The following is a 27694-nucleotide window of genomic DNA, read 5'->3' as shown; positions in this document are numbered from 1 at the left end:
ATCTCTTATATGTTCTTTAACTCGTTCAGCTAAACTTCTTTTGGTTTCTTCCACATAAAATGTATTACATTCACATCTGACAGCATAAATCACACCTACACTTTTACATGTAAAGCTACCTTTCATTTCAAATTTTTTACCATTTATTTCTTCAAAAGTTTTAGTTATATATTGGCACATCGAGCATTTGCCACATGGCTTAGTGCCTATATTCAAACTTAAATTTCTTATTACATTATTTGGTCTTTTATAAACACTATGTACCAAAAAATCTTTAAGATTCCTACCTATTTTGTAGGAAAATGTAAGCTGCAAATCCTTAAGTGAAGGTGTGTCCCTTTTTATTATATTCCAGAAACCAATGAGCATTTTTTGCAGTTCATTTGAAAAAATAGTGCGTTTGGACACAAAAAAATATAACAACACTTTATTATAGCTTTCTAGAACTAATTGTTCAGAATAGCCTCTTTTAATGAACATATAACTAACTGCAATGGCCTTTTTTTAGCCTCTTCTACATCAGTGAAGTCTTTTAATTCTTAAGATTTCACCATATGGGAGTGATTGTACTGTATGTACAGGATGACAACTATTAGCATAAAATATATTACTAGGCTTGTCAAATTTTCTAAATATTCGAGTTATTATATTCCCCTCATTTGTTCCTTCCAGTGTCAGATCTATTTCCTTCTTGCAAACTATCATATTTGATCAGAAATCTATTGTTATTCAAATAATCAGTACAATTTGTTACTTCATTTCTGCCACCTTTGCAGATAAATATCAAATCATATATATATCTAAAATAATTTACAACATACTTGTCATAAAATGAACTTCTATAAATGTGGCTATATTCAACCAACCCCATAAAGAGGTTGGCATACATTGGGGCGAATACCGCCCCCATCGCTGTACCCTGTAACTGTTGATACAGCCTGCCATCAAATTCGAAAATATTATTCACCATGCAAAAATGTGTTAACTCCTTTATGTATTCGGTTTTAGGAGTATCTCCCATAAAATAACTAAGAGCCTCCATACCAAAGTGATGTTGTATGCTGGTATATAAACTTGTAACATCTATTACCAAAGAATACATATCTGAATGCCAACTTATTTGCAATAATTTCTTCAGCAAGTCCATTGAATTTTTAATATATGCCGGTAGTTTTACCACAAATTTGGCCAAACATTCATGTAAAACATGGCCTATTTGATGTGTAAAATAACCTGAAGCTGACACAATAGGTCATCCTGGTGGATGAACAAAACTTTTATGTATCTTAGGGACACAATAAAATCTAGCAATTACACTATCTTTACTGCTAAACTTGTCATAAACATCCGTTTTAGAAAAATAATTTAATAATTTAATAATTTAAATGCAGCCCCTTTTGTATTAATTGATCATATTCATGCATGGCCTGCAAATATCTTGTTTCTTGCACTTGACAGTATACTTCAGTGTTATTGAGATGTTGCATACACATTTGATAGTAGTCTTGCTTTCTCATAACTACTAACTTGACCCCTTTACCAGAGGGCTTAAACACCAAATTATGCTGCTCACTTAATTGTTTTAAACTATTCCATTCTTGCTTGGTCATATTATACATTATGGCTTTCTGGTTGAATTCATTTAACTCTTTTTCTATAGTCACATTTACAGCTGTATTAAAATGCAGAATATTGTCATTTTTAGTTGGTGGCATAAAGTTACTATTAACCCTTATGTGAGAAGTATCTACTCTGCTATAAGCATTTGTATCCATATCGGAATTACAAGAATAAAAACTTTCATTAGATTCTGAGTCGCTTACTTCATTTGATGCAACACTTTCAGTATTTCTAATTTCAAAAAAAAATATTCCTTAATATGCATTTTACGAACAAGTTTAAAAATTTCACTTTTGAGTTCATATAGTCTAGGAATGACCGTGGGGATACATTTTAAACCCCTATTCTACATGGCCATTTGACTATCACTGAAAACATATCCTGAGAGATTAACAACATAAGGATTTGAATTATCAGACCATACCTGACTAGTATGTCCATTTTCCTCGCTTACTATACAGTCCATGATTCTGTTCCCTATTACCCCCATGTCCGAACCATGTTCTCTTTTTGGTCCCCGTATTGTTGACTGGCCCATGAAAAGTTCTCTGAAACGATTCCCCTTGTTGAGCTGCAGGTAAACCAGGGAACTGTTATTCTTCATCTCGTTCTTCCGCTGAAGAAGCCGCACTTTCCGCTGATGTGTAGAAACTAGAACGCCATTCTAACCCTTCTTGTTCTCTTTGAAATTTAACTTTATGACGTCTGGGTTTTTGATTGGTGGAAAACAAAAAAGCTTTCTTATTGTCATAATCTCTCAAGTCTCTCTGTAACTTAATTTTTTTATGATTAAGAAGTTCTTTTTCATAGGAGACTAGTCTATTATTAATGTCATTCAGAAAGTTTTCAAGTGAAGCATTCGAAGTATGTTTCACCATCACAGCAAATCATTTTTTAGTCTCTGCTTTCAACACACTTTGCTTAAGCATGTCCCTTTCTATAAGGATAGCAACCCACTCACTGCTGCACCTGTGAGCTGCCGCTATCCAAATTTCATAAAACATACGTTCTTGTTCATCACTTAATAAAAAAGGAGTAGATGGACTTTTAACAGTGTGCAGTCCTCTTGGGGTGATGTCCAATTCTTGGTAACACTGCAAACTATGAATATTGTAAAACACAGATGTTTCTTTATATACCAATTTCTCTCTTTGTGCATACAGTTCTAATACTCATCACTCCCATATGGTGAACTCTTAAGAATTAAAAGACTATTCACTGATGTAGACGTGGCTAAAAAATAGGCTATTGCAGTTAGTTATATGTTCATTAAAAGAGGCTATTCTGAACAATTAGTTCTAGAAAGCTATAATAAAGTGTTTGGACAGAGAATATTGAGATATAATAATAGACATAGATATGAATCAAGGATTAATAATGAAAAGGAATGGATTTATAACAAATTATAGTTTTTGTGTCCAAACACACTATTTTTTCAAATGAACTGCAAAAAATGCTCATTGGTTTCTAGAATATAATAAAAAGGGACACACCTTCACTTAAGGATTTGCAACTTAAATTTTCCTATAAATTAGGTAGGAATCTTAAAGATTTTTTGATACACAGTGTTTATAAAAGACCAAATGATGTAATAAGAAATTTAAGTTTGAATATAGGTACTAAGCCATGTGGCAAATGCTCGATGTGTCAATATATAACTAAAACTTTTGAAGAAATAAATGGTAAAAAATTTGAAATGAAAGGTAGCTTTACATGTAAAAGTGTAGGTGTGATTTATGCTATTAGATGTGACTGTAATAAATTTTATGTGGGAGAAACCAAAAGAAGTTTAGCTGAATGAGTTAAAGAACATATAAGAGATATAAAAAATAATAGAATAGTTAGTCCTTTGGGAGAACATAGCAATGCTGAACATGGAGGGGCTCCTTTAAAATTTAATGTCACGGTGTTAGAACAAATTAACTCTAATTATGCAAGTGAGAATAGGGTAAAACACCTTTTAAGAAAGAAAGAATCTATTCTAACTTTAAAATATAATACTTTACAACCCATAGGTTTAAATAGGGAATGTAATTGGAAGAGTTTTATGTAATATTTATGTATTATTGTTTTTAACATTTGTTATACAGTTTAGAATGTGAAATGTCTCTATTAATTAGAATTCTAGTAAATCAATTGACTGATTAATTGGTATTGTATATAAATGTTAGGTTTAATCTAATTCATTACTCTGTAAAGGCTGTTTGGCCGAAGTGCTATGACGTTATATTGGTTTGTATGCTATTCCAGCTTCACGTATTTGTGATATTGTCATAATATCAGCTGCTATTTCAGCTCGTTGTTCTGCTGATTTGTGGATTTTATTCATTGGTGCTGACTATCAAATTCTGCAGTCACTGAATAAACTATATTTTTGCTATTAACTTTAAGAAGTGGAGTTCCTGGCATTTAGTGGTTTTCCTTATAGTTAAGTTTATGTCTAGCTTAAAAAAAGATTAAATATTAAAAACAGCATGGTCCCACCCATCTATTAAAACAAGTGAACATGTAGTCAGATTTGCCAGTGATTATTCTCATAAAGTAATGAGTAAAAAAAAATCCTGCTTATCACTGATCAAGGAACTTAAAAAGAACAATATTAAAGCCACTTTGGTGTTTTCTAAAAATATTAAATTATTTCTTTCTTGAGGAACTAAAATGTTTGACACACTGGAGGAGGATCTACTTTTGTCAACAAAAGTAAAATCCTTAATAATACTGAAGAAATGGATTGGAACAGTATATCCCTCAAGAGACATTCTCTGATTGCAAGACTTTTATTTTCTGAAACAATGGATTTGTCGTTTAGCTAAAAGATCTGTATTGGACTTGAAGTTTCAAAACATATGGAAGTATATTTTTATATTTTAAGCTAAACAGTTTTTCATTATAAGGAATAAAAATAGTTAGTTTTACTACATTTACAGTAAAAGACTCAATATTCATTAAACTAAATTATAAATGTATTTATAAATATTAAACAAATACTTCTTGTATGAGAATGTCGTTAAATTATAAGCAATAGAAATGGTAATGTTAACACTATATAAGTTAAGAATAGTTTAACTTTGACTAGTATGTGCACTGCTGGGTTAACTTAATGTTGGATCTATGCAATGTGCTACTTAGAAGTGTTAAAATGCTGGTGATTTTATTTTCTTTGTTCTTGTGTAACACATTCCTTTCACAAGTCATTTATGAAGCAAGTAGCACTTAAAAAAAGCTTGATAACAAAACCATATTCCAGTTTTGTTTGAATGCTGGATTCTTGCTTGCCTTATTTCCCACCTTGAGCTGTTCTGATGAAAATCTAGGTCAAACTTTATCAATGATGTCTGTGTAAACAGAAATGAACTTTCTTTTCTCTTTCTCCTTTTTTCCAATATTATATATCTAAGAAATATATTCAAAATAACATATTTTTTCATTTCTTAGAAGTGAAGAATTGGTAAAACAAGAGCTATGATAATGTTTTATATTGAGATGTTGCTGATAATTTCCTTGCATTTTGCTGAGTGTTAATAGTTTATGATGTACTGTTATTAATTTAACAGTAGATATTAATGGAAAAAGTAAAGTTATATGTTTGTTACTGAGTGGAACAGTGTAAAAGAAATAAGCAGGATGAAAACCTCAAAGAGGAAATTAGCAGCTACTGTGTGCTGTGAGTTTCATTTTCACATGCTTTAATAAAATTCTAATGTCAGGGTGTGAATCTTAGATCAGAACAGCAGTTCACAATGGCTAAAAAACACATACAAATTAAGCAAGCAGGAATTATTTTATGTATAGTAAAGATTGCTAGTAATACTAGAGTTAATAATAAGAATAAACACCTGATGGATAATATGCATATGCAAAAAGAATGGAATATCTACCATATAAGATTAATAAAAGAGCGCTATCAATAAGTTATGTGTATATATATATATATATATATATATATATATATATATATATATATATATACATATACACACACACACACACACACACACACACACACACACACACACACACACACACACACACACACACACACACACACACACACACACACACACACACAGTGTAATTTCTAACAGAGAGCTAATGATTAAATAGCTCTTTGATGGGATATTTTAGAAATATAAGTTATATAGAAAAAGAATATTACTGGGAAAATAAGACAGAAAAATATATTTAATTAACAAACTGCTTTTAAGAAAGCTATGTATTACATATACCTACATATGACAGAAATGTCAATGTACAGGATCTCATATATTTATATAGAAAATTTTATAAAAAAACATTTGAAAATATCCTGAAACTTGAAATTTGAAAATTGCTCATGTGAAATTTTAAGTTTTTTGCATATTGTATGTTACTTGATCCACTAATACTACTTGAAATAATTTATTTCATAAGTCAGAGCTGAAATATGAGTGGTATATTGCTAAATCAGTACACCCATTTTGATAGAAACTAAAGTAGATTTTTGAATATGTTTGAACCCAGGAAAGGAGAATGGGATTTGAATTAAGCACATTATAATTGTTGAATGCAATATAGGCTACAAATGATTTGATTTCTGTAGAAATATTAAGACATTCTCTTTGACCTCAGCAATGTGCATATTTTTATGAATTAGTTTTAATATATTAAAGGATTTTTAAATATTTTGATATCTTTCATATTGAGTGTTACACGATTTTGAGACATAGACACGTGTACTTTTAAAATTAATTCACAACTTTTGTTATGTCTATAAAGTATGTGCATCTCTTTTAGCATGATGAATACATATGTGCACTGACTTTCTTTTTCTATAATAGTTTAGAATGATAAGATTACCGGTCACTCATGTTTACAGATAACTGTATTTCTTCCGGTCCCACTTTGTTCTACTTATTTGTTTAGAGATTTAGTTATAATAATATTGAATGAGTGAATAATTTAGGAATATTTAATAGATAATTTACTACTATCACATAAACATGTAAATAGTACACTATTTAATATTTCTGATTAACAGTAGATGATTACTAAACTTTTACTTAGTAATGGGGACAGTTTTAAATGGCAAAATATATAATTAAATTAATCGTATCTTATTATTTCTAACTTATATATAATATTATATTAGATTAATTATCAGTAAGTCATGGTAGCTTTTGCCTAGTATTTTGATGAATTTTCCAGTATTAGTTGGTAAAGAAATAGTATAGTAGTTTGTCTATTCAATAGACAAATTAGAAATGTTGGTATTCATGGTAGGTTGTGTTTTATTAGTAATATATACTGTTAGATTTGTAGGCTTGTTTTTGTTATTTATGAGTTTTAGTTTAGTTTGTAGAAAGGAAGACTTCAACAAAATGGAATGTTAAAATAGTGTTGGAGGAATGCATTACGGACATATATAATTATATGTATATGGTGGATAAATGTGTCATATTTTAAAAGAAATATTTTTAAATTCACAATATGGACAGTTTTAATATATTATCTATTAATGAAAATGCATTAAATAATGGCAGCAAAAGGAAATCATTAATGAGATATCTATAATTAAATAGAAGAAACATTATATTCTTGCAAGAGACTCACTTCATAGATAAACAATATTTATCTTTACCATAGGTTATAAAATGTTATCATTTGCTTCTTTTAACAAAAAAAGGAGAGGAACTGCTGTATTTTGGAGAAGATCGGTTGTAATGCCTAAGGTTATGGAATCCATCAATGATGATGATCCCAAAGGAATTTATGCATTTGTAATAATTAAAAATAATGGCAAACTCTATAAACTAGCTAATTTTTACTAGATCCCTGGAACAGATGCAAGAGTGGCTAAAAATCACTTAAACTTACTACAAAGTCATTGAAAGTGTAGTTTAATTTTAGCAAGGGATTTTAACTACATGTCTAGTGTAGAATATACAAGTAAACAGAAGAAAGCTAAAACTCTGGCATCAGCTAAATCACTAAACAGATTGAATAATAATAATTTAGTTGATTTAATAGTAAAAGCAGAAAAAATAAGTCACTGTTATTTGTTCATTATTTTAATGCTTATGGGACACAAACTACAATTGATAGGATTTATGCCTCTACAGATTTACTTGATATAGTGAATTATTTTAAACCTGTTCCTTGTCCTTTATCTAATCAGAATGCACTGTTAAAGTGACTCCCCAATCCCATGTACAAAATGAGAAAAAGGAGTTGCGGATGGAAATAAGGAAATTTCAGATTATTTACAGAATCCCAGTACATATGATAAAATTTAAAGAATATAAGATTTATCATAAGGAACAGTTTGTGAATTGTTTATCTCTGAATGATAGTGGTCAAGTTAGTAAAGGTATGCTGTGCAACTTCTTAAAAATGCATATTAAAGTAGAATGGGAAGATGGGCTAGTAATAAAATGAAAGAGTGGGATAAAGAGTTGTTAGAAATACAAGATGAAATACACAAAGCAAGGCCTGAACAACCAATAAATGAGATAATACTGAAGTCATTAAAATTAATGACAAAATATAAAACAGCTTTAGCATATAAAGAGGAGATAGTTTAAAAATACATTTGTATAGTTGCCTGATGACTTCAAAAAATCTACATAGATTAGTTAACAGAAGATGTTAAGCAAAAAGGCACAAATCAATATCCAAAATCCTCACATAATAAGCTTACTTCAGACACAGAGGAAATATTTAATATTTTTTTTTAATTTTCACAAGGGTCTTAATAAGGATAAAAATAATAAACACTACTGATTACAAAACTGAGCAAGTATTTAAAGAAAAATATTACTAATAAACTCAATGACCAATAAATTTCTCTGCAGAATAAGCCTATTACCACAATATAAGTTAAAGAAGCCTGAAAAAGGGGGAAGATGGTAATGCTCCAAAATTAGATAGTTTAGCATGGAATTACACAGTTTGCTTCTATTAAATATTTTAAAAATACTAAGTGATGTTTTCGGGATAATTCTGAGTGACAAAATAATCCCTTTCTCATGGAATTCACATATACTTAAACAAGGAAAGGATATGTTAGTTTCCTTGTGCAGACCTATTTAAGTATTAAATGTAGGCTATAAAATATTTACTTCAATCTTTGATACAAGATTAAGAGATATAGTAGAAAAATTAATTAATAAAGATCAAACAATATTTATAGTCAATAGATTAATGTATGATAATATAAAAAGTGTAATAACTATCTTAGATTTAGCAAAAGGAATGTTCAAGAAATTGTCCCTAAGATATGGAGAGAGCTTTTGCTTCTGTAGATTGGAACTACTTGTTTAAAATTCCAGAAGCATTTGCATTTCCAGAACAATGTATTAGAATATTAAAAACCAGTATAGAGACTTCAAAACATATGTTAAAATTGGATTTTACAATTTACAAGGATTCACATTAAACAAAGGCACAAAGCAAGGGTGTCCATTGTCTCCTCTACAGTTTGCATTAGTTATCGAAATCATAGCTAATAGTATAATAAAATAATGGATTGTCAGTTAACAAGGCTTATCAATATAGCTTTTGGCAGATGATATTTTACAACTGTAGGATATTTAAATTATTCAATTGAAAAAATCAGATGAGGAAATCAAAAGGTTTGGCATCGCTAGTGAAATTTAATAATAACGAAGCTGAAACTTTAGTGATATATCAATTAATAGAACATTTAAAAATAATTACAAATATAATTGGGAAGGAAAATAAAGTATTTCAAAATAATAATTTTGAAAAAAGCAATTGAAGAAGTGGTACTTCTTTTTAAAAATAAAATGATTTTTTTTTTAATGTCGAGGATAGGTTAGTAGTTATTACCCAAAATTATATATGTATTTCATTCAATAGCTTTAATATCTAAAACAATGAATGAAAATGGAAAAAAAAATGTTAACTACATTCTTATAGTATCCTAAAAAGCTGAAAATTGCTTATAGAAATGATTCTGTTCAAGCAAAACTAGTGGCCCATTTGGCATATGACAAAAGCACTTAACCAGTTGTTTGTACTTGGAATAAAGCTTGTTTTACTTATTATTCTGGCGCTTTGCATTCTTGCTTTAGTACTGCACAGGTATTGGAGCTTTACCTAGGGTTTTATGTCAAAGGTTATTCACTCCTTAGACTGTGTATTAACAGTGTTTATCTTTGGACCTGTTGTGTTCATTGGATTTGCTACTCATTTGTTGGAATTGCTTCATTACACTACCCTTGTGTTGGTTATTAGTTACTTGGCTGCATGGTTACATACCATTTACAGTTGGTTAAGAATTAATTTCAGTCTTTAGACTCTGCATATATGAAATCAGTTCTTAAAACAAGAAATATGTTTTTAAAACTCTATTAATATCAAAATGGAAATGTTTGTGCTTTTCCACTGCACATACCTCTAGATTTAAGGAAGCTCATAACAATGTTAAAATGAATTTACTAAAAAGTAATGGATTAGTATTTTCATCTGAATGCTTTGAAACAGGATAAGTTATGTCACAAGAATACTTAATGAAAGATTATATGGATGAGTCTGTTAACCAGTTAATATTATCTATCAGTAAGAAATTAAATTAATGTATAGATAATATGAGTGAAAAAGAAAAGAACATTATTCTGCCATTATATGAATATATGAAAGCTATCATCAAAGGTAAATTGATCTACAAAGGAAACTTGTGATAAATAATAATAATTTTGATGCAAAATTCTGGAACTTTTTAGATAGTAGTACATTGACTGACTCAACAGATAGTAAGAAGAAAACTTTGTTACTTAAATCAATTAGTCAAACTTCTTCAAGTTTATAATGGTAAGATTTTATGTGGAAATATATACATAGAATGTTTTTTTCTTCCTATAAAATTTCTAAGTTTGGAAAAATGACTTCTTCACTCTTTTGGAGGTGTAGTAAGGATGTAAAAGCTGATTGAATACACATGTTTATGGATTGTGAAAAATGAAATGTATATTGGAAATAGATACATTTTTTAAGAGGTTATAGTCTGATAATTGTTCTTTAACTAGATCAATAACACTATTCCACTTCTTGTATCTGTAAACTCAAAAAAAAAAAAAATTATTCTCGAGTTTCTTGGCTGTAGCAAGAAATACTATTACAAAAAATCAGAAATCAAATTCAGTTCCTACATTCAAAGAATTTTTGTATTTAACAGCAGTAATATGTAAGATCTATAAATCATATTAAGACTTTTAGTGGTTAGGATAGTATTGAAATATCGCTACTGAATTGCCAAGACTCTTGATGTTTTAATTGTATAAGATTACCTTGATGATTCAATGTATTTCTAATTTCGTATAACAGTTTGTTAATTTTGAATTTCTTCCTTTTTGTGCATATATTGTAAATCTGTTATATTAAAAAAAATTCTTACAAAAACACAAGTAAACTTAAAAAGATGAACAATACTGTATCTTAATGTGGTTTGGAAGTATTTGAGAAGGCTAGTTCATTTGAGAATAATTATAAGTGGACTAGGAATCTACGTGGATTCAGAAAGAACCCAAATCCAATCAGAAAGTGCTGTGGTAAAATAGCCCCTTTGGTTCAATTGTGAAATACATTGACTCAGAGTCACATTAGCCACAATGAGGAAAAACCTCATTATCAGCTAATTTGCACATCTCTGAGTCACCAGTGATTACAATAAGTAATCACCCCTGACATCCAGTGTATGGCACTGGTACAGGCACCCTTCCCATGTACTCCCTCACACGTACACACACATATGGACTCATCTGCCTCTAAACTGTACCTGATGTTACAGAACTTTTATGCCTGATATAACTGCCCTGTGCAAACTTATAGGCTTTTACAGTGAGTCAATATTACCAGAAACCATTATTTTTCAGTATATGCTTTTTTAAAATAATTTTATTCTATTAACTTTTAACATTACTTAGAGTAATATTAAACATTCTGATGTCTAGTGTATCCTTCTATTCTTATAGGCTTTGTTCATTAGTCTAAGGGAGTTTAGAGATACAGCAACCACCTCCTCATTCACATACACACATGCACACACACACACACACACACACACACACACACACACACACACACACACACACACACACACACACACACACACACCACAGAGGAGATGCCATCCCCAATCACACTAGAAGATACACTCATTCATTTACCCCCTCCCAAACACACAGACACCTGTGCTCTACCTATCTATTAACTAACTCCACCTACTCAACCAGACAGACAAACAAGCACTTACCCGAGACCACTCATACCCATACATGCCCATACACACAATCACCCCCCACACACTGCTAGCTCTCCACTAAACTCTCTGATGTACCTGTAATGTGGTTTCTCCTACTGAAAGCAATGGATGAATGCATGTTAGTTAATGTGACTATCAGGGAAGATTTACACAGCCCAGTGGTTCTATGACACTTCTGGGAGAAAGCACATAGCCTATTATCATATGCCACTCATACAGAACAGATCAAGTGTAGTCAGGGCCACTAGAAAACAATACCTGGACAGTAGCCTTGGAATTAGGCACTTAATAACTGGTGCCAGTGTACAGGAGGGCATTGTGGGTTGCTTGCATTTTTTAAGAAACTGGCTTGTAGTTAAGCTAACTAGGAACAGAAGGAGCACTGGCCTATATAAGCCCTTATCACTGACAAAATATCAGAAGTCGCAGTGTCATAAGGAGGTTCATGTAGTTAGCACCAGAGGAGTCCTGAGGGTTCTACACAGAAAGAGAGAGACGTGCACTAGTTATTGTGGAGTCTGCATATTGAGTAGTTTTTTTAGAGTTTGGAGGTCACATTTCTCTGTTAGAGTGGTGAGCCAGAATGCAGCATTCAGATTGTGTAATTAGCTGTCATCTGAAACTTGATTTTTATTTTGTTCCAGAAACCTTCAGTTGCACTCATTAGTTGCCAAAAACAGCTTGTGTTTTTCACAAGACAGTGGTAAGAGACTTTTTACTTATTAAACAGTGTTTTATGCTTAAAGATTGTAACCCTAAGTTTGCTACAGTTTTTGTTTTGTGTCATAATTTTTAATGACTAATCCATTTACATTCTGAAACACAAAACTTACATCACGTATAAGCCAGGGTCTGGAAAAGACTGTTAGTTATATAACCTTATCCTGACATGTTTACAAGAAATCCAATGAAAGGTACATTATTTTATTTTCACTGTTTTGGAAGTTTCTACTGCCTGCCATGATAAAACTGAAGGAAGATTTCTGCCTGTTTCCCTAGTGCAGGAGTGAAATGCTCTCAGTTTACTTTATTACAAATGCTCACTGCTGTGAGATCTTATAAAGAGTCTGGAAACTGTTATCCATTTACTTTGTTGCAACCACCAACCACTGCAAGACCTGACAGAGAGAGAGAGAGAGAGAGAGAGAGAGAGAGAAAACTGTTACCTGTTTTACTTTGTTACAGCCACTCAGTAGTATGACACCCGAAAACAGCTACTCTAAATTTATGCAGTGAGTAGAGGCATAGCTAAGATTGGGCGAAGAGAGCAGCCACTATGGATGTAACATTTTTGGGGGTGCGTTTGGGAGATTCTGATCAGATAGCAGTGTACTACCAGAAATTAGTACCAATAGTGCATTTGCACAAAAAAAAAGTCTCATAAAGTCTGAAGACCAAAAATAACTGTAGAAAGCATTGAGTGCATCAGCACCGCATCCACAACTGCAAATGCAGTATCAGCACTCATTTATGGAAGCACAATATCATTGTGACTTCATACAAAAATGCCAGCACTTGATCCCCGTACCCCAGCAGCTTGAGCCCCAACTTGGCGACCCTAGTTAAAGTGTACGCCTTTGCATTACACAATTAAACCAAAAATAAACAAAGCTCCAATAGCAAACATAATTCATTTAATGTATCATTTGTAAGGCCATAAAGCATCATACAAACAGAAATAACAGAGAGTCAAAGCTCAATGGCACTGTCTCTAGTAAGCAGAACTGCAGGCTTTACCTAGTGTACTAATAAACTGTGACATACCACACCCATGTGGTACTTCAGCAGAAAATTCAGACCAAATCAAAGGAAACAACAGAAATAGAAGAAGAATTCTTGAAAGTACTCTGCTGCAAATGCTTTTCTTGTCTGTAAGAACTCGCCTTATTTGCAGGGTATCTCAGTAAAGATACAGTGATATGTGTCAGTCTCTATGCCTGACACATCTGTCTTATATGATTAAATCAAAAAATGAGCAAGTTCCAGCAGTGAACATAATTAAATTTAATGTGTCACCTTTCCGGCCATAACACATCAGCAGGTGAAATCAGTCAGAAATGCCTCCGAGATACAAGGCATTGCAAGCAGGTAACCAAGTGCCAGGATATTTTGTAGTACAGATGTGTAAACAATCCCATGGTCATTGAGGATAGGATGATACAACTACTGCTGCTTACAAATCAGAGAATTTATTCCAATTGAGAAAAACAACCTGTAAACAAAATGCAACAATGCCTTCTCCAAATATAGTGAAGCAGGCATTCTGCAATATCAGATAGCTCACTTGCTAAAATACAGGTTTGGTGTAACTCTTCTTCAGAGTAGACACTATATGATGTGGTTGCATTATGGATCCCGGTTCACCATGTGCTGTTTAGTTTGGAAATAATTACTGAATTAAGTATAACCTAACACAGTGGGGCATCATACAGTAATGTCTTCACAACACTCTGGAAGTTGTATCTTCACTTATTGCTTTTAAAGAACTAGAACTGAGGTTCATGCTGTTTTTCCCTGTTTGAAACTATTCTTACTTAAATAAGACCAAAAAAATCAATGCTACCATGATGTCTGCTGCCTATATACTGAACAAATGAGAACATCAGTACTTATTTTAAGTACTTTTCTTCAGATGTACCCATTGGCAGATTAGTATGTGGGCATCACTCACAGCTCTGTTTTATCTTTTTTTTTGGCTTCATTGTGCAAGTAGATCAATAGGGGATCAATTAAATTACTCATTTACATGCAAGGCCTACTAAATACAACTGTCTATTTTTCACTGATAAGGAATGCTTGTATTTTTAAGTGATTTGCTAAATGCCAGATACAGTTTAAATTAATGTAGTCAGATTCTGGTCTCATGTCTCATTCACAGCTTGTTACCTTAATGAATCCTTTTTTGTGTAATGAGGCAGAAGTGCTAGTAACACATGACGATTTTTGTGAAGTCTCTCTATTACTTGTATACATTTACATGAACCACTAACAGCAAGGCCCAGGACTGTAATATATATCTGCTGTTTCAAGTATTAGCCATGCATGACTGTGATTACTTGCACTGCAGGAGAACTATTGTGTGGTGTGATTTAAACCTGAAAAGGTCCATCTAAAGAAAAGCTATGCATTTGATAACTTAATGTGTGCTGATGACAAAATCAACTGAGGTGTATTTATAAAGTTGTCAACATTATTGTGGCTTGTATTTTACCATTCCTAAAACTGTCAGCAATTTATCAAACTATATTTAAAACTGCAGGTTAAAGCTTGAAATTTACAAAATGGCTTTGTGGAAATGTTTTATTGTGATTCATTCATTTATGCATTCATTTTGCATTACCATTTCTATGATGTGTAGGATCTTTGGAGAGTCATACCCTATCCTGGCAAATATTGGGTACATGAGAAAGAATGAGTCCATTGCAGTATGTGTACAAACACACACATGCACACAGTGAATGAGTACAAATAAACACATACACATATATATATATTCCCTTAAGGGCAGTCTTTGGGATGTGTGTGGAAACTGGGGACCCCAGCAAAACACATACTATCACAGGGTGAATATGCAGACTCCCTTTTTGAGCTTAGTAACTCAAATACGGGAAATGTTCAAAGAGTCAGTCTTGATTCATAGCTCACAACAGAGCTGTTGCCTCTGTAATGGAATAAGGAAGTTACTTAATACTCTGAAAAGATAGAGTGTGAAGACAGATTCTGTTTTTGATGGAGACCTCCATTCCAGCTGAAAAAGACCACCATGGTTCAAAGCATACTCTAGGAAACCAAAAATCATTCTGGGACCAAAACATTCTTACTTAAATAAATGGGCCACAGGTGCAGAGTAAGGGCTCCCATATGTAATACAAACAATCTGTGTTTAGTTAGAAAACTGTGTGCCAGATGGTAGGTATGTAGCACTCACTAGCTCTCCTTGTCCTGGGTGGGATTATGCTTGCCTGTCTAGCTGTAGTGAAGGGGTTCTAGCCAAGGAGACCACATGCTAAGGAAAGTACAGAAGAGTTATTCAAAGGGCTGGCCCAGCAAGATGCTCCATATTTTTTCTAAATAATGTCTTGGCTTCTTTGCGTATGCAGTCAAGTCTCCATACCTTATTATCACAATCTTTTCCAGTGATGCTCCAATCCTAGAAGACTAGAATGGGGGGAAGAAAACTCTGGATAACTGGCATCATAAAATGGTGGCATTTGGATACTTCCTAACATCTCCCACTATTGGTCAGGTACAGTGATGTTGTCTGTACTGCACAGACTCAGTGGCGATACATATTTCCACATATATGTGAAGCTCAGCAGAAGGGCTCTGTACTCTTTAGTGAGCTTGCATTTTCCACAGCACTTATGGCAGGATTCTACATCCAGACCCTTTCCTGAAGGGTAGTTATACAATAGGATTTGGCCACCTTACCCCTGAGAACATTATCCATTCACTTCTGTCCTTCCCCAGCTGACTATTCCAGCATAGTCCATTAGTTGAACTCCAGACTTCTGGAAAGTAATCAGGATCAAATCCTCTACAATGAGGAAGCAGCATTATCATGAACCATTTGGGGGAGGGCAGTAAAAGTTTAGAGTCAGGGAAACAAAGTTGTACAAAGACTTCACGGTCTCATCTTTATTACAGTCTCCTTACCCAGGCAAGTAACATTCTCCCACCATAATAATGCTCTGTTCTTGGGTTGTGGGAACTGAGTAATCACCAGGTCGGTGATAACTATACAGAATGAAGAAGGCAGACAGTGGGAAGAGGCATCAAAAAGAAATGAAGCAAGAGAAACGTTAGGGCCAAAGCACAAAAAGAAAAAAAGTGAGGCAAGAGAAACATTAGGGCCAAAGCACAAAAAGAAAAAAAGTGAAGCAAGAGAAACGTTAGGGCCAAAGCACAAAAAGAAAAAAAAGTGAAGCAAGAGAAATATTAGGGCCAAAGCACAAAAAGAAAAAAAGTGAAGCAAGAGAAATGTTAGGGCCAAAGCACAAAAAGAAAAAAAACACAGAGGTTTATATAAAGTGGCCAGAGCAGAATGAAAAAGGACATACTGGATGCAGCAGCTTCCCTGTATCGACAATCCTCATACCCATTTCCAAGAAACCAACAGACCTACACCGATGTGCTGTATTTATAGCAAAACGTTAATAACAATTTCATCTGTGCATATACAAATGATGCAGATTGTGATCACTGCTTTGTACTGTGCATGTCTCAGGTTTTTCTTCATTATCTTCCTTGGGCTGAACCTGAAATGGGTCAGTATATGGATCAGTGTTCTATCCTGCTTTGCAATTATAAACAAATAAATACATTACTAAAGCTGAAGTCAATAGTACAATCTCTTACCGTATGAAGAATAGTGCTTGACATGGAAACGTTTGCATGGACAATGATGGTAGATGTCTTGTCATCACGAATCTCCTTAAGAAGTGGTGTGGGATCACGACTATCATCCAGCATTCTGATTGACAGGCTGTCCTTAGAAATAAGGAAATTACGCAGTAGCTTCTCCAAATTTAGTAGGCCTAGAAAAACAACAAAAATATTTCTGGCATATTTTTGATAACATTTTAAATTACTCAGACAATTAGTTTGCTCTTCCTGTTTTTCTACTTGAATAAATTTGTACAAGCAGAAGTTAAGATGCAAATAAATCATTTCATGACTGCTCTACATGTTCATACTCAAATGTTAACTGCTTTAATATTTAATTTCTGTATCTGATGAGTACTGCCTGTTCACTTTTTGCACATCTGTTAAACCTCTATATAGTAAAATAGGTTGTTTGCCAGGAGTGAAAATGTGAATTAGTTTAAGCACATCACCCGCTCAGTCATGGAACCTCTATGTGTACACAGAACAAACTGAGATGTTAAAAAACACAGGAATTGTCTGCACCTGACATTTCCAATCAGATGTTTGTCCAGTGTGTTTTCTACTCAATATTTATGGAAAGTTTAAAAAGCTAAAGAATGCCATTACTCTGTTATGCTATTTATGCTATGGTGTGCTGTTAAAGTGAACCATGATAGCTCTACCCCATAAACAAAGATTATTTCCCACCTAACTTCAGTGCATATACATTAATGTCGAAAGAATTTACAGCTAAACTTGTAAGAGTCTGCAAAAATGGCTGCATTAGAAGAGGTATATTGTTTCAAATAACCAAACGATATAGGAACGAGTCAACAATGTTTCAAATGTCTGAATAGGCTGAGACTGAAGTAACACGTTTTACAACTGCCTTTCTAGAAATCAGAAACATTGACAAAAAGAAGTTTTTATTTAATAACATCAAATACCCAAGATCATGTCAAGTACATGTGAAATGTCTCATCTGTTGGGACATAGAATGTATGTCTATCTGAACTGCTGATGACTTATGAATGAGTATTGCCTGCTGGGAGATTCAGCTTGAGGGGTGGGATAAAGAAGCCATCTGTTAGCTAGCTCTATTACCCCAAGGGAGAGTACAGGGTTCTTTCTTGGCCTGTGTACCCTCTGGTGGAGGCTGCAGATACCTGCAGGTAAAAAAGACTAGGATACAGAGGAAAGAAAGTGATGACCAACGCATGTTCAGCATGTGCATACATACATCATTACAGCCTACTGTCTCTAAGCCCTAGCTAAGGACTACAACCACCCAACAGGACTGTAATGACTTCTGGCCCTCAGTCATATAATCCAATATTTGCTCCCCTAGTTCTTACAAGAAGAAACTGAAAGGTATCCCTCAAGAATGTGGCCCTATGCAGCAAAGGGGCATGTATGGAATTAACAGAATGATGTAATTAGGAGCACTTGAGAGAGCAGTTGGGGGACTTTGAAGATAGCTGGAGTATCACAGTGACTAGAAGGTAACTGAGGTGCATAAAAAAAAAAAAAAAAACTAGGAAATAGGCATGGAAGCATTCCCAGCACTGAGAAAGAAACCTATGTTGGTTAATATGATAGCAATAAAAGAAAAAAAGTAAACTTGGCCTATTAGCTACATACAGTGAGTGAACTTGCAAGAGTGCTTAATGTAAATTTTTGGATCAGTGATATGTTTGTTTGTTGGAAAGTATACAGATAACAATATGTAGCTCACACAATTCCTACTTTCTAGAAAGTGTAGTGATACGCTTTATACTTAGTAAGGAAAAGATTCCATTTTCCCCTCAAATGTTTGTTTTTCACAGCTGCTAATGTCAATGATTCTGCAGGTTGCACAGTTGCCTTTGAATCCTGGGAGATGAAACGTCTGCAAGTTGTTTTCCACCTAGAAGTGATTCACTTCATATCCCAGTACTTATTTCATGCTGTAGCATTGGAGGATGGAGCAGTACTCTTCTTAGTGTCTTCCATTACTTCTAGAAAACACTGTTGTATTTACAGCGCCATGCAGCCCAAAGATAAGTTAGTATTGTTAGGTCATCCACCTTCCTCAGTCCATCAGTGACTATGTTATAAACAATAACATCGTGCATGGTTAAAAAGTTCAAGGCTTGCAGATTCGGAAATGCTGCCCATGTTTCCTCAAACATCAAGGATGCCTTCAATTTTGATTCAGACTGATAACAGCTATAATAGCCAGAATACTGTTATAGTCTACAGTTAGACTAATGTCTTTGAAACTAGTAGTCTGGTAATAAATGTGTGCATAGAAAGACTTAAAAAGAGACACTACAAAAAGCATGAAAGTAATTAAAATATGTAAGCATTATGCCTTGTGACATTATAAAAAAGTACGTCTAATAAAAGGAATGTGCAGAATAAAATATACTGTCAAACAATTAACTAAATAAATAAATAACTGAAAATGCAACAGGCACAAAGGAAACTCAAACTTAGTTTCTTGCCAGATCAATCTATGATGCATTTTGATATATATATTTTTAAATATGCTGATCATTTGATGAGTTTGGATGTCTACCTAAAGGCAATATCATATATAATATTAACATTCAATCTTAAGCTGTTCCTGGAATACATGCCAATAGAAGAAGATCTGTTAGTGTTACAGAAAAGTCTCAGTGAGAGCTGAAAAGAGTGGCATTGTATGTTGCAGAAGGTAAGCAAGCTGAATCAAAGGAAGTGATAAACATTGCAGTGTTGTGAAGTCAGATAAAAAAGAAAGCATATTGATCCTCATAATTTAAACAAATGGAATGAAGTACAACCTTCCAAAACATGTGTCCATGCAGCCAAAACATCCAAAACCAATTAAAATCATCAAAGGCTCACATAGTGCCCTCCAAGTGTAATGGGTAATATTAAAGTCAAATTAATAGATACTCCAACACATATATATATATATATATATATATATATATATATATATATATATATGTAAAAATAAAAAAGAAAATATTATTATGCAAACATCACAGAGTAAAGTGCTTTAATCCCTATAAACAGACTGGGACTTCATCAGAACCATATTCATTAAAACAGCACAAGTTTAAATAATCCCATTAATCAAGTCACATTTTTAAAAATAGCAAATCATAAAAAGGAATGAATGAATGAATTAATTAATTAATTAATTAATTAATTAAACCTCACCATAAAACACTTATGTTAATAAAATGCCATGAAAATATTGCATATAATAAATTATGTGCAAATGTAAAAAAATGATATACTATATGATTTTATCTTATAAGACCTCAACTTTTGTATAGGAATATAGACACTTGATCATTAAGCCCCACACCATTAGATGCACCTAATCGTAGTTACCAAATCAACTCCCTATGCTCCAAAAATGTTTCCCAAGAGCCACCCCTAGGATTACAAGGGACAGCTTCCAATAATCTAAATACAAATTTTGATGCACTAAACTCCAACATATGCTTACATAGTGCATTATTGGCATTGTTTTTAGAAATGGCATATAAGTGCTCATAGATTCTTTTTCTAAAGTGCCTCTCAGTCTTTCCAACATAGAACTTTGAACAGCATTTAGAAACTGCAATATAAACAACACTCAATGTACCACAATTTCCTGATGCCAAATAAACCTTATGTGGAAAAACATGAAAAGTAACAACCTTTTGGTCTTAAAATATAGGGACACTGAAGACATGCCCCACATTTACAAGTACCCCCTCTGGCAGCAGTGTTGAGGGCAATTGGGTGTTCGAGACAATTCCTGTCCAGACTAAATACAAAACTGGGTCTCTCCCCCAGTTTGTTTTAAAAACATCCTTGTTCACGTTTAAAATACTCCATTTGTGGGTTACAATGTCCCTGATGTTCTTAGAAGCAGAATTAAATGTAAGGACCAATGTAAATGTAAGTTAGTAAATTTAACACTGTTGTACTTAGCATCTATGTCAGAAATTGCTTGTAAATCTTGTTCAACCCCTAAAAGCAGTTTATATTTAGTACCCAACTTTGTATTACCTTCATTCAAATGTCATTTAGAACGTTAACAGGATAATTTCTGTTTACAATCATATCAAGCATTTTGTCTACTTCATCCAAGAAAATAAACTCTGAGCACATTCTTGCAACCCTCACTAGCTGTCCTTTGAAAATGTTTTTCTTACAAAAGGATGGGTGGCAACTATGGAAATCCAAATAACTATTAGATTTGTTTCCTATAAATTCTAGAGCCACAACACCTTCTATTATAGTCTTTGAAGATAGTAACAGCCAAAAAAAAAATGCACTTTGTAGTGTATGTGTGGGTGAATCTTAAAAACAGTGTAGTACAATTAATAAAAATCATAAAGTTATCTGGAATACCATCTTTATTTTTCCATGATAATGGCAGTATAAATGATAGTGTTCACAATACTCAGAGTCAAGTACAAAGTGTTTCTCCCAGCTATACATTACTAGATTCATATAAATGAGTGCACTATGGAGTGTTTAACATCATAAATCAAATTTTTAATGCAACAGTAATATAGAGTATGGCAACTGTACTGGCATTACCACCTAAGTTTATGCCAGTCTAAGTCACTAATAGTTAAATGGAATTAGTGTAAGTTATACCTCCACTCATTAATACTCACTAAGGCCCTTTTTGCTGCTATTTAACGATTACAAATTAACTTAGCCTACTCTAAATATATCAGTTCTATTATTACAACTTTCCTTTCCATCCTTGTTGTATGCAGTGATATACACCACCTCTGTGTCACTACTAATCTAGTCCCTCAGATTCATTGATTTTAGCAATCACAATATGTGTACTTAATAAATTCCCCTTATAGAGCAACAATAACTGTTTACGCTGCCACATTTTAATTATACTTACCCCATACAATTATCATTCTTAAGAGTCTACAGTTATATGTACCTCAACTGAGTTGCACACAAATAAAAAAGCTCTTGACTGTGTGTATAAAATGGATCACACCTACAAAGTCAAAAACACATTTGCTATCAATACCTACAGTCATGCAGTTATTTTTATAGCGAGTGTGATAATAATAATAAAGGGAAGCATCCAGCTAAACCCAGGTTCCACACAGCCATCCATGCAAAAAATGAATTTTGATATGGATCTTACACCTGCACGAATGCTTGCAGCATTAGCAATACATGGGATCAATGTGATTCATGGCTTACTTAAAAGGAACCTCACAGTTGTTGTTTTTCCCCTCACATTTCCCAGTAGTACCAGACATATATGGAGAACAAACATTGTAAGAATATTCTCACCTGCCCAGAAATTGGACAGGAATAGGCCTGGCAGACCTGCAGACCTGGTGAGAAAGAAAAGGAAAGGAACTGGCAATCATCTGACAGCCAGGAAGGTAAAATGGGGTGCAACAATGAATACCCAAAACTTGCTATAGTATATATATGCCTCCCCTACCTCTTCAGTCTGAGTGGAAAAAGAAGTGTAACAAAGGTGAAATAACTACATTGGAAAAGTCCCCATATGGATTGCTAGCTGCTTAGCTTTAAAGTTAAACAGTGTTGCTCAGTGAGCTTAAAAAATGAAAATACCAGGCAATCTTGTTATTAATGATCTGTAATAAATTAGGAATGTGTGAAGAAAGAAGGGCTATGACAGGCAATGCACACTGCAATCTGCGTAATAAGACTTATTTCAATAGCCTTTTTTACTTCAGTGGTGAGATGAAGTCTTATTACATATGAGATTTTTGCCATTAATAAGATGTTTTTCTTTGCAGCTTAACCATACCTATGAATCAGAGACTGTCCGTCATGCATGTTCATTGCCCAATCAGCATTTGCCAATTAGCGTGGTTGAACAGAATCACTTTGATTCCAAAGGAAAGTGTAATTTCCTCTTAGATACAGAGTATGGGAGACAAAATGACTCTGACAAAGATAACTGTTAAGATGAGTCAGTCAGAACGTCAGAGTCTACACATCTTCACCACCTTTTCAGAGTGCTAAAGACTTACATCATATTCGAAACACTTTGACTGGACCAGTAGTACATTAATAGAATACCCCAACATAGTATTATTTCTTTAACCAGGAGTGTCTGCTTTACAGAGTATATGTGTCATGTGACTCCAAGTTACCACTCTGTAATACAAAATAGCCTAGTGTGTGGGTGCTTCTGTGTGTCTTGTCACTTTATTGCAGACCTATCCTGACCATATGGCTTATACATACATTTAATTTCCTCCCTGCAGTCCTATCCTTACTTCCAGTTTGCTGTATTTCTATTTAAACAGCGTGTGTCGATGACAAATCACTTTTTTAGAAAATACTTTATCATTTTTTTAAGTACTGAATGACATTCATGCTGAGAATTTCTTGATTTATGTTTAACTTCTGACCAGCAGTGCAGAGCGAGGTTTTCTTCCTCTTTATTCAGCTCCACTGAGTCCAGATGCCCACTTCAGCTCAAGCATTAGCTAAAATGATTTAAATGCAGAACACAGAATCAGAACAAATTAAATAAATTTCAGCCCACAGATTTATTTTTATATCTTGATTATTTTCTCCAGTTTCCTTCATATTCATGTACAATTTGCAAATTACAGAGTAGCAGTTGGTCCACAGGAAAGAACACTCACATCCACAAATGTGTGAGTACACACACACACACACACACACACACACACACACACACACACACACACACACACACACACACACGCACACACACCTATAGTTTGCTTTTATTCATGTTTAAAAAAGAAACAGGACTTTATAAATACCAAAGTATAGCATACTAACATCAAATAAAGTTTTACTGAGTCGGCCACTGCTTACACTGTCTGCAACATTTAAAGATAATTTACAAGTCATTTCTGCTATGGCAATGTCCCTAAATGTCAAGTGACCCACACTGCAATCTAAAAACAAACTTCAGAAAAAAAAAAAAAAAAAAAAAGAACCAGGAACAACTGCAGACACCCGATTTATTTATTTTTTTAAAAAATTGTACTAACTTTTTCTTTCACACACACATCAGGGCATCTTCAGAGTACACTGCAATCTGTTTAGATGATGCAAAGAAATATTTCAAGGTGGTTTATTGTTGTGGGTCCTGTGTTAACAATGTAACTCCATCTTCTATTGCATACTATATTAGTTCCTGGACAGACTTTTTAAGTTATGCCCATCACTTAATAGTAACTCCTTCACATTGGTCTGAAAAGGGATAACATCTGGATTTTTATCACTCTGACACAGAAGTGGATACAAAACACATAAATAAGTAGACAAATATACAAATGACCATGGAGTTCACTAGAGAGCCCACCTGAGATGGCTGCCTATGCCCAAAGCACTGGACAGAACCTGCAGCAATTTGGAAATACGAGTGAACAGAAACAAAAGGAGAAACAGAAACCGATTGCTGCTACTGAAGGTTGTGTGCAACTATTTTTTTTACATGTACCTGCAGTCTTTCTCTTTTTTCTGAGAAGACAGGCTATCTTCCTGCTCTGCAAATCTTATGTACTGGATATCCTGTTGTTTCATTTTGCTGCTTCCCTGTTTACAAACTTTGACCCTCCAGAGACTTATGAGGACATGCCAAGTCAAGTGGTGAAACTCCTGAGGAAGAAGATAGAACCAGGAAGTGCAGAGGGACTGCATACCAATAAGTGGAAATAAATAAATCATAAAGGTACCCACAGGAGATAAGAAAAGAGGCAAGAAAGTAAGGAAGAATCAAGTGAAAGAGTTATATCAAAGGAAAGAAGAACAAGAATCCTCACCCAGGGGAGATTTGGGCAAAGAAAGAAGCAGAAGCAGACAGAGACAAAAGAAAAGCTCTAAAGAGATCAGAGGATGATGCATTGAATGTTTCAGGTAACAAAGAAGGGAAGTGCTGTACAAGTGATGAAGTAAAAAAGCTGGATAGTAACATTAATGATGGACTGTAGGGTCAAAGGGATGGAAAAGAGCATACAGAAGGGTTGAAAGTGACCGCTGAAGGAGAGAAGTTATAAATAGGTGGAAGGAATGGACACTGAAAGGCAAGTAACTATGGACAGAACAGGAAGGATGCTTACCTTGTGAAATACACACCAGCAAAGTCAAGGGAAAGGGATCCAACTAGAGGAAATACACCTTCACAAGCAACATTTTGATATAGGCAAGTATGTTGAACATGTTCTTAGGGAAGGAAATCTTAATAAAAAAAAAGAATGGAGGGGATCCAAATGCAGGACAGGTGTGTATAAAATCATGAAACAATGACACTTAAATTTGCAGGAACAGAAAACAATTGGGGGGGGGGTTAGGTTAGCTATAAAGGGGAAGAAACAGGACAAGGAAACTGCAATGGCTAATAAAGAATATATGAAAATGTGAAAGACAGACAAAATGGAAGAGAGCTGGTTGGATGAGATCAAGGTTACTGTCAGGGGAAAACTGATAAGTAGAGACGGAAAGAAGGAAAGGTTTTTGAGGAACTGGAATAAGAGCTGAAAAGGGAAGCTGGAATTAATGAAAGGATAAGGGAAACACAATAGATCAGAAATAAAGCAATACAAATGGAATCAGAGAGTAAAATTATTATGGAGCAAGAAATTCAACAATGGTACTGGAGGGACTACTGGTAGATAGTGGTGGAGGCACAAGGGAAACATCTAGACAAAAAATATAAGAAGAAGCAGGTAGAGACAGAGGTAGAGGTATACAGGATAAGGGGATGAGATGAAAAGATATTTAGACGAGGATGAGATTAAATGGGAACATTTTAAGGGATGCTACAGGAAGATTTACAGACAACAGGAAGGAACAAGAGTCCCGGAATGGAATTGAGGAAAGATAGTAAAGGGATATACACTAGACGATAAACCAAGAGACAAGCTGAATGCAGAGGTGCCAGGGAATGAGATAAGAAAAATCATAATCAAGATGAAGGAGATGGAAAGCTGGAGGGCGGATGGAGTCTGTCTACAGTTTTACTAATGAGGAAGTAAGTAAATGTGGAAGGTTCCAGAGGAGGAATACAAGAGAATACAGGGATTAGGCAAAATAAGTTAAAGTATGAGCAGGACCAGGATAACCAGGATACCTACGAGAGGGTCTATGTTAAAACAATGAAAAGAATAAATATCGACCACTCTGATGAGCGAAAACGCATATGATCAACACCGATATTGTGAGATCGCAGTACAGTGAAGATCAGAAAATTTGCCCTTTCCTCACTGTAATGCAATCTTGAAGTTGGAATATATTTTTAAGGGGGGGGGCACAGCTCCCCACAATAGCGATTTCGATCATATGCGTTTTCGCTCATCCGAGCATTCGATATTTATTATTTTTGTTGTTTTAACATAGACCCCCTAAGAGAGGAAAGGAGAAAGGGAGGAAGTGGAAAATTCTTTGCCTGTTTGATTAATGTAGATACCAAGATATTGGTAAAGATACTGGCACTAAGATTAGATAAACTATTGCCAAAAATATTACAAGCAGGGCAAAATGGCTTCATGAAGGGAAGAAAGACAGAAAAAATGCAGAGGCCTGCTGGAATTTATGCAGAGGGAGGAACAGAAACAAGAAGGAAAATGTGGGATTGTGCTCTTTGACCTGCAGAAGTAATTTCATATGATGTGGTGTGAATTCCTATGGAAGTCACTACAAGAAAAGCAGGTAGGGGAAATATTCATATGCTGGATACAGGCTATGTACCATGGCGCATAAACTGAAAATGCTTATAAATGCCAGAGTATCTGAGGAAACAAGGCTAACGGGGGACTACGGAGAGATGTCAGCTATCTCTTGGATCTGTTTACAGTTGTAATCAAGGAGCTGGCATTGGGAGTCATATACAATTTAACACTGAGAGGGGACAAAACCTCAGAATGTGTTATATGCAAATGACTGCATGCTATTGTCAGAGGATGTGGTGGGTACTGCAATGGGAAATATATGAGCGACATTCAAGAAGTTTAATGAAATGGCAACAACATCAAGACAGTGGTAGTAAGATTAGGAAAGGGTTTAGGAGGAGGTAAGTGAGATAAAAGAAGCATGGTCCGAGAGTACCTAGGACTATATGTTAGGAATAGATGGAGAGATAATAAATGGGACTTAACCAGAGAACTAATGCAGCAAGTATGATTTTTCTTCACCAGCTTCACAAGTTACAAACAGACCCCAGGAACAAAAGGCTACACAAATGCAAAAAGGCGTGCAATACTGTGTCAATAAAGGTAAGAGGAAAAGTGTTAACATGGCAAAAATGAGAATGAATTGGCGGAGGGCTGGGGCTTCCCACAAATCCACATCTATACACTGATATGGAACAACAATCACTGGATAGAAACAGAAGAGAACAGGATTAAGTAAAAGAGAAGCACGGCGAAGCTTGCAAAAGTCATGAAATAAGCACCACCAAAAGAACTGGGATGCATG

The 27694-nt window shown here is 34.1% G+C and overlaps 1 protein-coding gene across 1 annotated transcript in view; it reads right to left on the bottom strand.

Annotated features, from left to right (window-relative positions):
- Positions 1-27694, bottom strand: part of GRIK4 (glutamate ionotropic receptor kainate type subunit 4) — a 5029336-nt gene that overhangs the window by 1821560 nt on the left and 3180082 nt on the right. The window contains exon 9 of the mRNA XM_044081017.1: positions 17240-17418. Coding sequence (XP_043936952.1) covers positions 17240-17418 — 179 coding nt within the window. The remainder of the gene's footprint in view (positions 1-17239; positions 17419-27694) is intronic.

This window comes from Protopterus annectens, chromosome 8.part0, assembly GCF_019279795.1.
Source record: "Protopterus annectens isolate FY-2018-M chromosome 8.part0, PAN1.0, whole genome shotgun sequence".
In the NCBI taxonomy this organism is placed as follows: Eukaryota; Metazoa; Chordata; order Ceratodontiformes; family Protopteridae; genus Protopterus; species Protopterus annectens.
This window is presented reverse-complemented; position numbering and strand designations above follow the sequence as displayed.